Source organism: Ranitomeya variabilis, chromosome 4 (assembly GCF_051348905.1).
Source record: "Ranitomeya variabilis isolate aRanVar5 chromosome 4, aRanVar5.hap1, whole genome shotgun sequence".
NCBI classification, from domain to species: Eukaryota; Metazoa; Chordata; class Amphibia; order Anura; family Dendrobatidae; genus Ranitomeya; species Ranitomeya variabilis.
This window is the reverse complement of record NC_135235.1, coordinates 229,895,764-229,913,279: the sequence shown is the minus strand read 5'-3', so window position 1 is coordinate 229,913,279 and position 17,516 is coordinate 229,895,764. Positions and strand designations below refer to the sequence as shown.

Here is a 17,516-nt window from a genome sequence, read left to right as displayed (position 1 = left end):
AGAACATTATACAGCAATACTGAGCAATATAGCTGTGATTCCAGCTCTGGGTTGAGATAAACACTTTATAGAAAGCAGAAGCATGGAGGACTGTTGTGAATTAGACTTTTTTGCTCCCTCTTGTGGTCACTAGTGATATGACTCTGGGATTGTCTTTCTTCAGTTTGGCACTCACCTGGGTCGTTAGTCCAGGGGTGTCGCTATATAAACTTCCTGGATCCTTAGTCCAGTGCCTGGCATCGTTGTAATCAGATCCTTCTGTTGCTCCTGTCTGCTGGTCCGGGCTCTTGCAAAATTAAGCTAAGTCCTGCTTCTTTGTTTTTTGAGTTACTTGCTTTGCTTCTATTTTTGTCCAGCTTGTACTAAATGTGATTTCTGACTTTGCTGGAAGCTCTAGGGGGCTGGTGTTCTTCCCCCGGCCGTTAGACGGTTCGGGGGTTCTTGAATATCCAGCGTGGATATTTTAATAGGGTTTTTGCTGACCATATAAGTCATCTTACTATATTCTGCTATTAGCTAGTGGGCCTCTCTTTGCTAAATACCTAGCTCATTCTTATGTTTGTCTTTTCCTCTTGCCTCACTGTTATTATTTGTTGGGGGCTTGTATCCAACTTTGGGGTCTTTTCTCTGGAGGCAAGAAAGGTCTTTTTCTTTTCCCTTCTAGGGTTAGTTAGTTCTCCGGCTGGCGCGAGACGTCTAGAACCAACGTAGGCACGTTCCCCGGCTACTTCTATTTGTGGTGCTAGGATTAGATATATGGTCAGCCCAGTTACCACTGCCCTATGAGCTGGTTTTTTATGTTTGCAGACTTGGTATTCATTCCTGAGACCCTCTGCCATTGGGGTCATAACAGTATGCCAGGCCTATATTGAATGTTTAATGCATTGCAGAAGTGGGATAATAAGAAAGGAAATTCTGAGTTTTTTTTTTTTTTTCCTCTCTTCCTCCCCTTTACCTCTGAGTGGCTTGAGCTTGCTGCAGACATGAATGTCCAGACCTTGATTACAAGTGTGGACCAGCTTGCAGCTCGTGTGCAAAGCATACAAGATTTTGTTACCAGTAGTTCTATGTCTGAACCTAAAATACCTATTCCTGAACTGTTTTCTGGAGACCGATTTAAGTTTAGGAATTTCAGGGATAATTGTAAATTGTTTCTATCTCTGAGACCCCGTTCATCTGGAGACTCAGCTCAGCAAGTTAAAATTGTTATCTCTTTTTTACGGGGCGACCCGCAGGATTGGGCTTTCTCGCTAGCGCCAGGAGATCCGGCATTGGCAAATATTGATGCGTTTTTTCTGGCGCTCGGATTGCTGTACGAGGAACCCAATCTTGAGGTTCAGGCAGAAAAAGCCTTGCTGGCTATTTCTCAGGGCCAGGATGAAGCTGAAGTGTATTGCCAAAAATTTCGGAAATGGTCCGTGCTTACTCAGTGGAATGAGTGTGCTCTGGCCGCAAATTTCAGAAATGGCCTTTCTGAAGCCATTAAGAATGTGATGGTGGGTTTCTCCATTCCTACAAGTATGAATGATTCCATGGCGCTGGCTATTCAAATTGACCGGCGTTTGCGGGAGCGCAAAACCGCTAATCCTCTGGTAGTGTTGTCTAAACAAGCACCTGATTTGATACAATGTGATAGAATTCAGACCAGAAATGAGCGGAAATATCATAGACGTCAGAATGGGTTGTGTTTTTACTGTGGTGATTCTACACATGTTATATCAGCATGCTCTAAACGCCTAACAAGGGTTGTTAGTCCTGTCGCCATTGGTAATTTGCAACCTAAATTTATTTTGTCTGTGACTTTAATTTGCTCATTATCCTCTTACCCTGTTATGGCGTTTGTGGATTCAGGTGCTGCCCTGAGTCTTATGGATCTGTCATTTGCCAAGCGCTGTGGTTTTGTTCTTGAGCCGTTGGTAAATCCTATCCCTCTGAGGGGTATTGATGCTACGCCATTGGCGGAAAATAAACCGCAGTTTTGGACACAGGTAACCATGTGCATGACTCCTGAAGATCGGGAGGTGATTCGTTTTCTTGTTCTGCATAAGATGCATGATTTGGTCGTTTTGGGTTTGCCATGGTTACAGACTCATAATCCAGTCTTGGATTGGAAGGCAATGTCTGTGTCAAGTTGGGGCTGTCAGGATATTCATGGTGATTCCCCGCCGGTGTCTATTGCTTCCTCTACTCCTTCGGAAGTTCCTGAGTATTTGTCTGATTATCAGGATGTGTTCAGCGAGTCCAGGTCCAGTGCTTTGCCTCCTCATAGGGACTGTGACTGTGCCATAGATTTGATTCCAGGTAGCAAATTTCCTAAGGGAAGACTATTTAATCTGTCTGTAACTGAGCATACCGCAATGCGTTCGTATATCAAGGAATCTCTGGAAAAGGGGCATATCCGTCCTTCCTCTTCCCCTCTTGGTGCGGGATTTTTTTTTGTGGCCAAGAAGGACGGATCTTTGAGACCTTGTATTGACTATCGGCTTTTGAATAAAATCACTGTTAAATTTCAGTATCCTTTGCCTCTGTTGTCAGACTTGTTTGCCCGAATTAAAGGTGCCAAGTGGTTCACCAAGATAGATCTTCGTGGTGCGTATAACCTTGTGCGCATTAAGCGAGGAGATGAATGGAAAACCGCATTTAATACGCCCGAAGGTCATTTTGAGTACTTGGTGATGCCTTTTGGGCTCTCTAATGCTCCTTCAGTGTTTCAGTCCTTTATGCATGATATTTTCCGGAAGTATCTGGATAAATTTATGATCGTTTATCTGGATGATATTCTGTTTTTTTCTGATGACTGGGACTCGCATGTAGAACAGGTCAGGATGGTGTTTCAGGTTTTGCGTGAGAATGCTTTATTTGTTAAGGGCTCAAAGTGTCTCTTTGGAGTACAGAAGGTTCCCTTTTTGGGGTTTATTTTTTCCCCTTCTGCGGTGGAGATGGACCCAGTCAAGGTCCGAGCTATTCATGATTGGACTCAACCCACGTCAGTTAACAGTCTTCAGAAGTTCTTGGGTTTTGCTAACTTCTACCGTCGTTTTATTGCTAATTTTTCTAGCATTGTTAAACCTTTGACGGATATGACCAAGAAAGGTTCTGATGTTGCTAACTGGGCTCCTGCAGCCGTGGAGGCTTTCCAGGAGTTTAAGCGCCGGTTTACTTCGGCGCCTGTTTTGTGCCAGCCTGATGTCTCACTTCCCTTTCAGGTTGAAGTGGATGCTTCTGAGATTTGGGCAGGGGCCGTTTTGTCGCAGAGAGGTCCTGGTTGCTCTGTGATGAGACCTTGTGCCTTTTTCTCGAGGAAGTTTTCGCCTGCTGAGCGGAATTATGATGTTGGCAATCGGGAGTTGTTGGCCATGAAGTGGGCATTTGAGGAGTGGCGTCATTGGCTCGAGGGTGCTAAGCATCGTGTGGTGGTCTTGACTGATCACAAAAATTTGATGTATCTCGAGTCTGCTAAACGCCTGAATCTTAGACAGGCCCGCTGGTCATTGTTTTTCTCCCGTTTTGACTTTGTGGTCTCGTATTTACCAGGTTCAAAGAATGTGAAGGCTGATGCTCTTTCAAGGAGCTTTGTGCCTGACTCTCCGGGAGTCGCAGAACCGGTTGGTATTCTTAAAGAGGGAGTTATCTTGTCAGCCATTTCTCCGGATTTGCGACGTGTGTTGCAGAGATTTCAGGCTGGTAGACCTGACTCTTGTCCACCTGACAGACTGTTTGTTCCTGATAAGTGGACCAGCAGAGTTATTTCCGAGGTTCATTCCTCGGTGTTGGCAGGGCATCCGGGAATTTTTGGCACCAGAGATCTGGTGGCTAGGTCCTTTTGGTGGCCTTCCTTGTCACGGGATGTACGGTCGTTTGTGCAGTCCTGTGGGACTTGTGCTCGAGCTAAGCCTTGCTGTTCTCGTGCCAGCGGGTTGCTCTTGCCCTTGCCTGTCCCAAAGAGGCCTTGGACACACATTTCCATGGATTTCATTTCAGATCTCCCGGTGTCTCAGGGCATGTCTGTCATCTGGGTGGTATGTGATCGCTTTTCTAAGATGGTCCATTTGGTGCCTTTGCCTAAGCTGCCTTCCTCTTCCGATCTGGTTCCTGTGTTCTTTCAGAATGTGGTTCGTTTACACGGCATTCCTGAGAATATTGTGTCTGACAGAGGATCCCAGTTTGTTTCCAGGTTCTGGCGATCCTTTTGTGCTAGGATGGGCATTGAGTGGTCGTTTTCGTCTGCCTTTCATCCTCAGACTAATGGACAAACGGAGCGAACTAATCAGACTCTGGAGGCTTATTTGAGGTGTTTTGTTTCTGCGGATCAGGATGATTGGGTGACCTTCTTGCCGTTGGCTGAGTTTGCCCTTAATAATCGGGCTAGTTCCGCTACATTGGTTTCTCCATTTTTCTGTAACTCTGGTTTCCATCCTCGTTTTTCCTCGGGACATGTGGAGCCTTCTGACTGTCCTGGGGTGGATTCTGTGGTGGATAGGTTGCAGCAGATCTGGAATCATGTGGTGGACAACTTAAAGTTGTCACAAGAGAAGGCTCAGCGTTTTGCCAACCGCCGCCGCGGTGTGGGTCCCCGACTTCGTGTTGGGGATTTGGTATGGCTGTCTTCTCGATTTGTTCCTATGAAGGTCTCCTCTCCTAAATTTAAGCCTCGCTTCATCGGTCCTTACAAGATATTGGAAATCCTTAATCCTGTGTCCTTTCGCTTGGATCTTCCGGTATCGTTTGCCATTCACAACGTGTTCCATAGGTCTTTGTTGCGGCGGTACGTTGTACCTGTGGTTCCTTCTGTTGAGCCTCCTGCTCCGGTGTTGGTTGAGGGCGAGTTGGAGTACGTGGTGGAGAAGATCTTGGATTCTCGTCTCTCCAGGCGGAGGCTTCAGTATCTGGTCAAGTGGAAGGGCTATGGTCAGGAGGATAATTCCTGGGTGGTTGCCTCTGATGTGCATGCGGCCGATTTAGTTTGTGCCTTTCACGCTGCTCATCCTGATCGTCCTGGTGGTCTTGGTGAGGGTTCGGTGACCCCTCCTTAAGGGGGGGGTACTGTTGTGAATTAGACTTTTTGGCTCCCTCTTGTGGTCACTAGTGATATGACTCTGGGATTGTCTTTCTTCAGTTTGGCACTCACCTGGGTCGTTAGTCCAGGGGTGTCACTATATCAACTTCCTGGATCCTTAGTCCAGTGCCTGGCATCGTTGTAATCAGATCCTTCTGTTGCTCCTGTCTGCTGGTCCGGGCTCTTGCAAAATTAAGCTAAGTCCTGCTTCTTTGTTTTTTGAGTTACTTGCTTTGCTTCTATTTTTGTCCAGCTTGTACTAAATGTGATTTCTGACTTTGCTGGAAGCTCTAGGGGGCTGGTGTTCTTCCCCCGGCCGTTAGACAGTTCGGGGGTTCTTGAATATCCAGCGTGGATATTTTAATAGGGTTTTTGCTGACCATATAAGTCATCTTACTATATTCTGCTATTAGCTAGTGGGCCTCTCTTTGCTAAATACCTAGCTCATTCTTATGTTTGTCTTTTCCTCTTGCCTCACCGTTATTATTTGTTGGGGGCTTGTATCCAACTTTGGGGTCTTTTCTCTGGAGGCAAGAAAGGTCTTTTTCTTTTCCCTTCTAGGGTTAGTTAGTTCTCCGGCTGGCGCGAGACGTCTAGAACCAACGTAGGCACGTTCCCCGGCTACTTCTATTTGTGGTGCTAGGATTAGATATATGGTCAGCCCAGTTACCACTGCCCTATGAGCTGGTTTTTTATGTTTGCAGACTTGGTATTTATTCCTGAGACCCTCTGCCATTGGGGTCATAACAGAGGACATTATACAGCAATACTAAGCAATATAGCTGTGATTCCAGCTCTGGGCTGAGATAATCACTTGCTAGAAAGCAGAAGCATGGAGGACATTATACAGCAGTACTGATAAGAGTAGATCTGAATCCAGCGATGGAGTGAAATCATACTCATAATAGAAAACATCAACATGGGGGAAATTTTACCAAAGTACTGTGCAGTGTAGCTGTGAATCCACCTCTGCGATGAGTTGAAAGACTTCTTAGAAAGCTCAGCACAATATTTTTGTGTCTACCTCTGCCTATTTTCTCACTCTGCTCTTTATTCCTCCCTTCTTCGTTTTAATAGAGATTGTAGTAAGAAGCCTAACCTGACACCAAGGGAGCTGGCAGTCCATGTTGCCCGAGAAAGACAGATTTTAGCAGTTTTTTTCACAGTGAATAACAGGAGGCAGTGGGAGAGAAAGAAGAGGTGTATAAGTGAGGACGGAAGCAGATTTCTCTGATGAGATTTGTTACTTATGTTGTATACTTGTGTCATTGATTTATGTAGAGTACAGTTCACATTGAATGTGATTTTCTGCCACTGAATTTTCATTGATGACACTGATTACTATCCCTATATATACATGCATATACATGCATTCTAGCCTAGTGTAAATGCTGCTACCAGTCAGTCCACAGTCTAGTGTAAACGCTGCCACAAGTCAGTCCACAGTCTAATGTAAAATGCTGCTGCCAGTCTCCTCCATCCTTCTGCTTTAATCCTGGTGCCGACATATGTTATATTATAAGATATGTTTTCTGGGCTCCCTTATGTCTCCAGATTACAGTCCAGTGCACACGAATATTCCATATAATGTATAAATCCTGCCGCCGTGTGATGATGACACTGGGCAGGATGTAAGAAGATTTATGGAAGGACACGGTCAGTGTAACTTCTGTCACACCTGGTTGGCACAATGCTCTGCAATGTTTCATCATCACTGTGTGCAGGCGACATGCAGCATTGTGCATTGATGATGAAGAGCCGCCCGGTGGACTGACCAAGAGAGGCAGAGGAGGAAGATCATCTGCCCAACCCCACTGCTATAAGAATAATGGCCCTTCCACCCTGCGAGGGAACAAGCCAGGGGAAAGGAGCCATTTGGCTACTTGTAGATTTTCTGCGTTCATTCCTGGGAGGAGACAAGACTTTACGAGGAATAAGTAAGTATTGTGTGGCGCCCCTAGGGGTATTTGCCACAAAAATAGTTATTGACACCAAATACAAATATTAAAATAGCAAGACTGCACTACCATCTCCGGCCAGAAGGGGGAGCTCCAGAGACTCCCCTTGATCTATTCTGGTCTGAGAAAAGGACTGGCAGTTGGGTTGAGGAGCTGAAAGTGAGAGGTCGTATAACTTAACTCCTAACAGCCCTATGACGGATTATAGGCCCGTAATACCCATAGTAGGAAAAGAGGAATGGAGAAAAAGGACATTGTGAGAACCGGGTAGCAATAATCACTACCCAGAATAGGCGCAGAGACGGATACCGGATCCGTGGCTATATTTATTATATATAATACAGCAACCGGAAGAACGTGAGGTGATATCAGCTTCACCAGGGTAAGACGCAGCAACAGACACAGAGTTCAGCGGTACTCCCAGAGGGGGTAAGCCGACAAAAAAGACTCGGGTTGTCCGTCAAACCAGAGCACAGAAGAGACAGATTGGGTCAGCAGCCAGTTCACAAACAGCAGCAGGGCCATATAGAAACTGCGCATAATAAGAGGTGGAAATCCTGACAGGGTCAGAGTAATTCAGAATTCTCATACAGACTCCGGTGACAGTATTGATTGCAATTCCCTTTGTGTTGAAGTAAACTGGTTAAACGTTTCAGCGCCTCAGTCTTTCATTTGGACAATAGCCATCAATCTAGGATCGGGGTCATCACAGCTGGGAGGACCTGCTGCTGATCAAGTAAGTGTCTGTTCCTTCATGATACCCCTTACATTGTGCATCGCCTGAGGCCACAGCACTGGGTCAAGCCACTAGTGACATCCCCCTCAAGAGACGGACCTCATTGATCAGGTGCTGGGTACCTCGGTCTCCCGGGCGTTACAATTGGAATTCTCCATTTATATAAAAATAAATTAAATGTCTTTTCATTTATTTTGTTTGTGACTTTTGAATGGTAAAGATTTATTAGTGTCTGATACAATGTATACATAATGTAATCAGATACAGTATACAGCGGATACTCCTGTATGGAGAAACTAGTCGCAAGCATTGCTCAGGTGTGATTTTGGCCCATTCTTCCACACAAACACTCTTCACATCCTGAAGCTTTGATCGGTTTCTTCTATGAACTCTGATCTTTAGTTCCTTCCACACATTTTCTATTGGATTTAGGTCTGGTGATCGGCTCCGTCATTCCAGCAGCTTTTTCTTTCCCTGAAACCCATTGAGAGATTCCTTGGCTGTGTGTTTGGGATTATTGTCTTGCTAATATATCCACCCTTGTTTCATATTCATCATCCTGTTAAATGGCAGATTTTTATGAAGAATGTCTCGGTAAATTTCTCCATTCATCCTTCCTTCAAGTACATGAAGTTTGCCAGTGCCTTACGCTGAAAAACAGGCCCAAACCATGATATTCTCAACTCCAGACTTCACTGTTGGTATAGTTTTTTGGGGGTAATATGCAGTGCCTTTTGGCCTCCAAACATGGTATTATTGAATCTAAAGAGTTCAATTTTGGTCTCATCTGACCAGACTATATTCTCCCAGTATGTCACAGGCTTGTCTAAATGTTGCTAAGCAAACTGTAAACATGCTTGAACATGTATTTTGTTCAGCAATGGAGTCTTGGGTGGTGAGCGTTCATGCAGTTCATGCTGGTTGCGTGGTGAGCGTGCATACAGGACGTGGAGTTTGCTTTGTTAGAAACAATTGTACCTTTGTACCTACTGATTCTAGTTGTCTCTGTAGCTTTCCTCACATGGTCCTTGGCTCTTGGACAACAATTTTGATAATTCTTTTCATTCCTCTCTCTGGAGACTTGCGGGGAGCACCTGGTCATGGTTGTTTTATGGTGAAATTATGTTATTTCCACTTCCGGATCATTGTCGCAACAGTGCTTACTGGAACCTTCAATAGTTTAGAAATTCTTCTGTAACCAAGGCGATTAGTATGTTTTGGAACAATAAGGTTGCAAAGGTCTTGAGACAGCTCCCTGGTTGTACCCATCCTGAGATGTTATTTTGTGTGGCACCTTGGCAATGAGACACCTTTTTATAGGCCATTAGCTGATATTATTTGTCACTAAGAGTCAGGTGTCAGGATTGCTTTCTAATTACTGATAGATCTAGGCCTGTGTCAGGACTTATCAGGACTTTCTGCACCTCTCTTTACAATATTACAATATTTTTTCCCAGTGTAATTTCTCATTATTACACCTAATTTATGGACATCTACGGTGATTTCTTTGCCTGTGTGGATTGGCTGGGTTGTTACCAACATCTGGTGAGAATTTCATGTAAATAGCACCTTTAGACATAAATTTACTTAGAAAATTAGTGATGTGTTCAATACTTATTTCGCCCACAGTATATACAATAGTATCAGATACAGTATATATGATAGTGTCATGCACTGTGCGTGAATAATATTTTAGATTCAATTTTGTCTTTTACAGCAGGCTGGTGATGCAACATAAGTGACAATGACGCCCATCTCTGCTCTGCTGCTGCCATTCCTGGGTGATGAGAAGTATTTATTACACCCATCTTTTGAAGTTAGCTTTTACTCACCCAGCCGTGTTGAAGGGATGCCACAGAAGCCCATGAACACATAGCTGATCACCATCATAAATCTTAAAGGCATTGTCAGATACCAAGCTATTGATGACCAATTCATATAAGTGGAGTATGATACCTGCCGCCCCTATAGATCAGCCGCCATAGGCACGGGTGGTGATTCATGGTGTTGTGGTCGCGGCTCGAATGTGCAGATAAGGTCATCAATATCTTGTGAACCGACAACTCCTTTGATATCATTTACATAACAGTATTATTTTCAGATTGTATACCACTGTCAGATTGTCAGGGATAACAGCCAGGGGGTCACGCAGATCCCACCGCTGCCACAAGTTTGTTAGAGGACACAACTCAGCTGCCTCCGATTGTCAGGATAATTACGCAATTGACTGATGAGTGATGGACGCTGCCGCGGCTGCTTCCACTACTAGGCTGGTTATTGGGGAACTCACAGTGAGCGTACGGTATATACATCTCCGAATGCCTGGAATATATATATATATATATATATATATATATATATATATATATATATATATATATATATACTGCAATACGATCACTGCCAACTCCACAATAACAAAAGGAACCACCACTAGCTGCCACCACCAATCGTTTATACAAGCTAATCGGATACTCGTTACAGGCAGCGTATGGCTTCGGGGGTGCGGCTTACAGAGCAAGAGGAACGGAGCTATTCAATTTTATTTATTTAATCCAGAAATGTAGAAGTATATATATCTAATCCATATATATACAATTACATAGGATAAAAGTGATAACAAAAGAAAAGTACTAAACCTGATGTTGAAGGGATGGCTCAGAACTTAGCAGAGGGAAGCACTCCGATTAGGAAATTGGGACACTATAACAGTGAACTATGTCTTCTAGAATGAACAATGACAGACACCCAAACTAATGTTTATTAGATTAAGGTAATGCCCATGTGCCTCCCCTTGATGAGATCATATGGGGACTGATTGTGAGATATGCTAGGACTTTTAGTATTTTATGAGTTCCCTAAATTTCAGATATCTTCACCCCTGGAGGTCCCAGGCGGAAGATATGGTCGTTATGTTTCTTATCACGATTTTACCTTTCTATAGAGATGAAACATGGTATGGATAACACCATCAATCCGATCGATATTAAGTTGGAGGTTAAAATGGCCTTACGGTCATGTGAGAGAATATATCATGTTCGTCCCTTCACCAGAGCGCCAAAAGTATATCTCCAATAAATATTGGATAGATGCAAACCCCAATATTCATCACTGACCTCTGGCTCCAAAAATGTCTCTGAATAGTGCTTTGATCAGAGGAAGCTCTGGCCTGTGAAGTGTACTGCCCTGCCTCTATGTAAATCGATCCTAGTCTTAGAGTCTGGCTCTCAGAGCAGATCCTGCTGTAATTACCTGATCACTGCAGAGGGTCCCTACTTCGATGGAGGTTGAAGTGTCAGTTCTCTCTCACTTCACCAGTTATAATTTATCACATGTCTTTATAGATTTTAATTTTCTTTATCACACAGATTATTTTATGCACTGTTCTTTTATGTGGTGAACACTACATGGCGGCTTTATTTGAGCACTATATGGTCTCATGTGGTACAGAGAACATGGTGCACAGGTATTCTGGCTGCTAAGTTATGATATTAACATTACATGCAGAAATATTTATGTAATAAATTCCACTATATGTTGAGTACAGTTCACATTAAATATAATTTTCTGCCACTGAATTTTAATTGATGACACTAATAGACACCCGACTAACTACTATCCCTATAGAGTTGTGCTCAAAAGTTTACATACCCCAGCAGAATTGTTGCTTTCTTTGACTTTTTTCTGAGAATATGATTGATAACATCAAAACGTTTTCTCCACTCATGGTTAGTGGTTGGGTGAAGCCATTTATTGTCTAACTTCTGTGTTTTCTCTTTTTAAATCATAATGACAACCCAAAACATCCAAATGACCCTGATCAAAAGTTTACATACCCTGGTGATTTGGGCCTGATAACATGCACAGAAGTTGACACAAATGGGTGTGAATAGCTACTAAAGGTAACATCCTCACCTGTGACCTGTTTGCTTGTAATCGGTGTGTGTGCATAAAAGCTGAGTGAGTTTCTGGGATCCACACAGACTCTTGCATCTTTCATCCAGCCACTGACGTTTCTGGATTGTGAGTCATGGGGAAAGCAAAGGAATTGTCAACTGATCTACAGGAAAAGGTAGCTGAACTGTATAAAACAGGAAAGGGATACAAAAATATATCCAAGGAATTGATAATGCCAGTCAGCAGCGTTCAAGCAAATGGAAAATCAGGGTATCTGTAAAAACAAAACCACGGTCAGGTAGACCAGCAAAAGTGTCATCCACAACAGCCAGGAAAATTGTTCGGGATGCAAAGAAAAACCCAAAAATATCATCAGCTGAAATACAGGACTCTCTGAAAACTAGCGGTGTGGCTGTTTCAAGATGCACAATAAGGAGGGACTTGAAGAAAAATGACTGCATGGTCGAGTCACCAGAAGAAAGCCATTGCTGCTCAAATGCCACAAAGGATCTCACCTACAATATGCAAAACAGCACAGAGACAAGCCTCAAACTTCTGGAGCAAGGTAATTTGGAATGATGAGACCAAAATTGAACTTTTTAGCCACAACGAGAAACGTTACATTTGGATAGAGGTCAACAAGGCCTATACTGAAAGGAACACCATTCCTACTGTAAAGCATGGAGGTGGATCACTGATGTTTTGGGATGTGTGAGCTACAAAGGCACAGGAGACTTGGTCAAAGTTAATTAAAGATGAATGCAGCACGTTATCAGCAAATACTGGAGGCAAATTTACAATCATCAGCCCGGAAGCTGCACATGGGACATACTTGGACTTTCCAACATGACAATGATCCAAAACACAAGGCCAAGTTGACCTGTCATTGGCTACAGCAGAACAAAGTGAAGATTCTCGAGTGGCCATCTCAGTCTCCTGACCTCAATATCATTGAACCACTCTGGGGAGATCTCAAGCGCACAGTTCATGCTAGACAGCCCAGGAATTTACAGGAACTGGAGGCTTTTTGCCAAGAAGAGTGGGCAGCTTTACCATCTGAGAAAATAAAGAACCTCATCCATAACTACCACAAAAGACTTCAAGTTGTCATTGATGTTAGAGGGGGCAACACATGGTATTAAGAAATGGCGTATGTAAACTTTTCATCAGGGTCATTTGGATGTTTTGGGTTGTCATTATGATTTAAAAAGAGAAAACACAGTAGTCTGACAATAAATGGCTTCACCCAACCACTAACCATGAGTGGAGAAAAAGTTTTGGTGTTATCATTCATATTCTCTGAAGAAAGGCAAAGAAAGCAAAAATTCTGTTGGGGTATGTACTCTTTTCAGCACAACTGTATATAAACATATGAAAAAAATTGCTCCAAAAATACATGAAAAAATTGACTTACAGTACTTTCACCACAGTGCTGCTAGAAATTCTCCGGTAACTTCTGTTTTGTAGGTGTAGCCGTTATCCTTATCAGCGCACGCGACCTGCACAAAAGGAATTATGAGGGTAAGTGCACAGTACAATAAACGCATGCTCTGTGCAGTGTGAGGATGACTCGCTGTTCACACCTTCAGTCTTTTCAGCATCTTGTAACTTCAAAGTCTCCAAAGTTAAAGGAAGTGACCCGACCATTGTTCAGGAGGCTTTTGCTTGGCAACTGATCACCATTTTAAACATACCAGTGACAAATAAGAGATAACATCGGTGGTAAGACCGCCAATAATACGGCCAAAAAGACGTAAAAACGCATAACCACTGAGTCACAACATTTTATTCATTGACATACCATGTAATGACTTTAGCCTGTATAACAAATGGGCTGCTGAAAACAATTTTTTACTCACTGAGCCATTATATAACCACTGTGTCACTATATCGAGTTCACTGATCTCAGATATTCTATATAAAACAATAAGACACTTAACAACCAATGAATCAATGTAACCACTGAGCCATGTGATATTACTTACTGAACCGCTATATAATCAAGTAACATTACAATCACTAATGACCCCTTTACAACCATTAAGTCACTAAAAAAATCACAGTTACTTACTGAGCCTCTGAATAATTATCAAAAAAACCTATTTTACTCACAGTTCCACCTTATAAAGTCCGAGACACTTTTTTTTAATCATTGAGTCACTATTTAACAACTGAGCCAGTATAAATCGCAGAACTCACTGAACTAACATGTAATCACTGAGTAAGTATATCTTACTCATCGATCCACTAAGACCTACTATATAACTAATCAATTGCTATATTTTTACTGGGCCACTTTATCTTATTCACTGAGCAACTAAATAACCACCGTGCCATTTTATAACCATACAACCATTTCTTACTTACTGAGCCACTATATCAGCCCAAATCAGGAGAAATCAGCATCATTCACCATGAAACAATGTAGGAGGTTCTATGACAAAGAACCTAAATGCTTTGTATCTTGAAAGTGCAGATTTACCTCGTGCATCTACTATGCTTCAATGAAGACTGGACTTCAGGTAGTGCTGGAGACCCCTCTCACCCATGAAATTTGCGGATATTCCTGCTTTCTCGTAAACTTTCATCCTCATTTATATGTTTACATTTTTACATGTATTTTTTTATATCTTTCCTCAATTTGATATTGTTTTACTTTTGCAGATGTAGACTGTGGACCCGACAAAGAATATAACTCATGTGGGAGCGCCTGTCCCCCAAATTGTACCCACCCCAATGGCGTCCCTTGTAATAAGAGATGTAACCCCGGCTGCTTCTGTAAGGATGGATACGTGGAGCTGGGGAAGTCTTGTGTAGAGATGAAGAATTGTAAGGACTGAACCGGGAACCGGACGTACGTAACATGCGGCACCAATTGTCCCGAAACCTGCACCTACAAGCCCCAGATTTGCACTTTACAGTGCGTTGAAGGCTGCTTCTGTAATCCAGGTTACGTGTTTCTGGATAATGACCCCTATGTCCTCCCCCAAGATTGTCCCTAGGTTTACGTAAAACCCTAGAGACCCCTATAGCCCGTCTAGGCGGCCATACTTGTCACTGTTCTCTTCTGAAGTCACTATCTTGTCCTCCTTCAGAATGCTAATAAAGGATTCCCACCATATTTTTTGTGTTTTCCTCTTTTTTCGTTGAGGGAACTAGAAGGATAACGACTTTATCGAAAACTTGCAAAATTTGGCCGGGAAAATTTGTTCGAGACCTTTTTTTGATTGTTTTTGCTGCGCTTTACTAAAAACAGTTATGGTTTATCCAAAGGGCAAGGAACACGGTTAAACCCAACACCACAAATTTGCTATAATAAATACCCAGAAAATTGGCGAACAAGTAGCTAAAATCTACCAAATTTACACCTTACATGACTTTGGGCTCAAAACTGGTGTATGAAATGCCTATTTAGATACTTTCTCCAATAATTTAGACAAAAAGGACTAAGGTGCACAATAAACGTGGAGCAAGATATGTACGAAATTTGCAACTTTATCCCCATTATTTTTGTGGCACAGAATATAGACACAAATTATAGACAGAGATGCGAACTCTGCTTCAGGAAAATGGCCGCCACGATCTCCATCTGCACACGCGCGGCAGCCCGCGGCCATTTTCCTGAAGCCCCGGTCAGCAGAGCGCTCCAACTGCGCATGCGCGGCCACAGGAAGATGGCCGCCCCCACCGATCACCAAGGATATAGCACAGATCGCGCTCTTTTTCGTCACCTGCGCAGTCGCAAACCACTACGCCACCAACGGAAACCTAAGCAAGATCTGGGGGAAGAAACAGCTTTGTCACCACGCCCATCAGACCAGACCAGCATGATTGACAAGCGAAAACGGCGACTTTGGTAAGTAATTTCGGCAGCTTAGGTGGGGAATCAGGGTAGAAAAAAAACACTTTTGTAAAGCACAGCTCATGCCCTATGTAGCGGTATTTTTATCTCCGAGTGAAAAACCGGGGTGACAGGTTCCCTTTAATAAATTGATTTATTATGCGACGACCACATACGCTTTTTTCAAATTGGTTTGAGAGTGTAGTAAAAGTCGAAATTTTTTGTGCGCAACATACAATTATTTCTAAACTTTTTTGTGCCAATTTGCAAACATTTTGCAACAAAAAACTGTTGGCCAAAATTTCCAGATTCATCTTTGTCTTTGTTCTTTTTTTTTCCTGGTTCTAATACTAATTTACGTTTGCGCCTTATTTATTTAATTTGCGCCTTTTTTAAGCTAACTTTATTCCAATCTCTCTGTTTTCGGCATGGTGGACGTAGTTTTCCATATTCAGAATTTTTATCCTAAATTTAGCATTTGCGACTTTTCGAAATGTCAAAAAAGTTTCATTATGCAACACAAGAGAAAAAGCAAAGGCCATAAAAACGGGGATCACCAGACAGCAGGATATTTATACAAAAAAAATCACACAACTTTATTAAGGTATAGCATAGATAACATTAAAAACATTTAAAAAACAGTCAGAAAAAGACCATTGCCCGAAATAAGGCACATGCCTGGAAACGAATTTATAAGGGACAATGGAAAATACATAATTACATGCACATGCCCCTGGTCCCAAGAATCCTATATGGACAGCATATTTAACAGTATAGAAAATTAACCATGGAGCCCTAATTAATTTTAGTGTGAGCAAATTAGTTCTACTCCAGAGACTGAGGATAGATCCATAATAAGACTTTTGACTTTTGAGTTAGCAGTCACATGTTATATATCAACGCAGTTGAGAGCACTCAGTAAATGTAAATATACTCAACACATGAGAAAGAGACAGATATAATTACCCCAAATGTCCTGCAGAAATGATAGACTCATATGGGACCAAAATACAGCATTCTGAATAAGCTGATTACCCATGGGTAAATTAAGACCAGAGCAAGCACATACAAAATATCCCCATGAGGCAAACAGGATTAGTACCCCTCAGATCACACCAGGCATGAAAAAGAACGAAAAACCGACGCGTGTCGCCACTAGAGTGGCTTCATCAGGGGTATGATTTTCGCTGCCAATATCTATGTTTATATACCTTATATGATGACGCGTAAATGAGTGCAGCCGTGGGTAATCACACGAGGTCGGCGGCGTGTAATACATTCCATTGCGCATGCTCCGGTTTCCACGGCCGGAAACCTTCATTGCTAGGCAACTGTAAACAAAAAAGACATATAATAGCTCACCTAAAGACAGTAATAGCCGCATACTTTCGGCGTGAATATCAAGGAGACCGGCAGTTTGATTAACAGAAATGTTGGCAACAAAGTATCGGCACAGGATGGTCAGCCAGAGACGCCGGTCACAAGTAGGAAGTACCTACTGCGCAAGCGCCTGGTTTGTTGAGAGCAGAACGACTTGGTTTCCTAGTAACCATAAATATAAACATGGCGTAGATAGACCCAGCGTGCACGCCACGTCCGGCTGTACCATATGATAACCGCACAATTGCGCATGCGTAAATTCAAATATATTAAATAGTGTCACTAAGCGCTGCTAAGGAATACCTGTCGCGCAGATGCCTAGCTTATTCCAAGCCAGAAATACAGTAACCCTGTAGCCATAGACGCTAACAAGTCTGTGTAGATACCGACCTCTGAATACCGGCACAAGAGGGTTAACCAGAGACAGCAGTCGCTGGTCGGAGACACCTGCTGCGCAGGCGCCTGGCTTATTCAGAGCCAAGGAACTAATTTCCTCGTAACCATAGACATAATCACAGGCGCAGAGAAACTCTGCACACATATAAGATCAGGCTGCGCCAAATGACAACCATATAGCTACCTAGGCGTAAATTCAGATATAATGGAGGATATCCGTAGATGCCAAGTATTGCTATGAAATACAGTCTG

The 17,516-nt window shown here is 42.8% G+C and overlaps 1 protein-coding gene across 1 annotated transcript; it reads left to right on the top strand.

Moving 5' to 3' along the window:
• The first annotated feature begins 7,524 nt into the window (after window positions 1-7,524).
• On the top strand, window positions 7,525-14,768 carry LOC143770498 (chymotrypsin inhibitor-like). Its single transcript, XM_077260168.1, has 4 exons — window positions 7,525-7,750; window positions 9,468-9,531; window positions 13,115-13,168; window positions 14,312-14,768. Exons 2-4 carry the CDS (start codon window positions 9,495-9,497, stop codon window positions 14,485-14,487), a joined length of 267 nt encoding a protein of 88 aa, XP_077116283.1. The 5' UTR covers window positions 7,525-7,750; window positions 9,468-9,494; the 3' UTR covers window positions 14,488-14,768.
• Window positions 14,769-17,516: the final 2,748 nt, after the last annotated feature.

Bases quoted from the DNA above. Each gene is read 5' to 3' on its own strand.
- LOC143770498 (XM_077260168.1), top strand. From the start codon at position 9,495: ATGACGCCCATCTCTGCTCTGCTGCTGCCATTCCTGG. The intron at 9,532-13,114 runs GTGATGAGAAGT...TCTGTTTTGTAG, and splicing joins TCTGCTGCTGCCATTCCTGG to GTGTAGCCGTTATCCTTATC. The intron at 13,169-14,311 runs GTAAGTGCACAG...TTACTTTTGCAG, and splicing joins GCACAAAAGGAATTATGAGG to ATGTAGACTGTGGACCCGAC.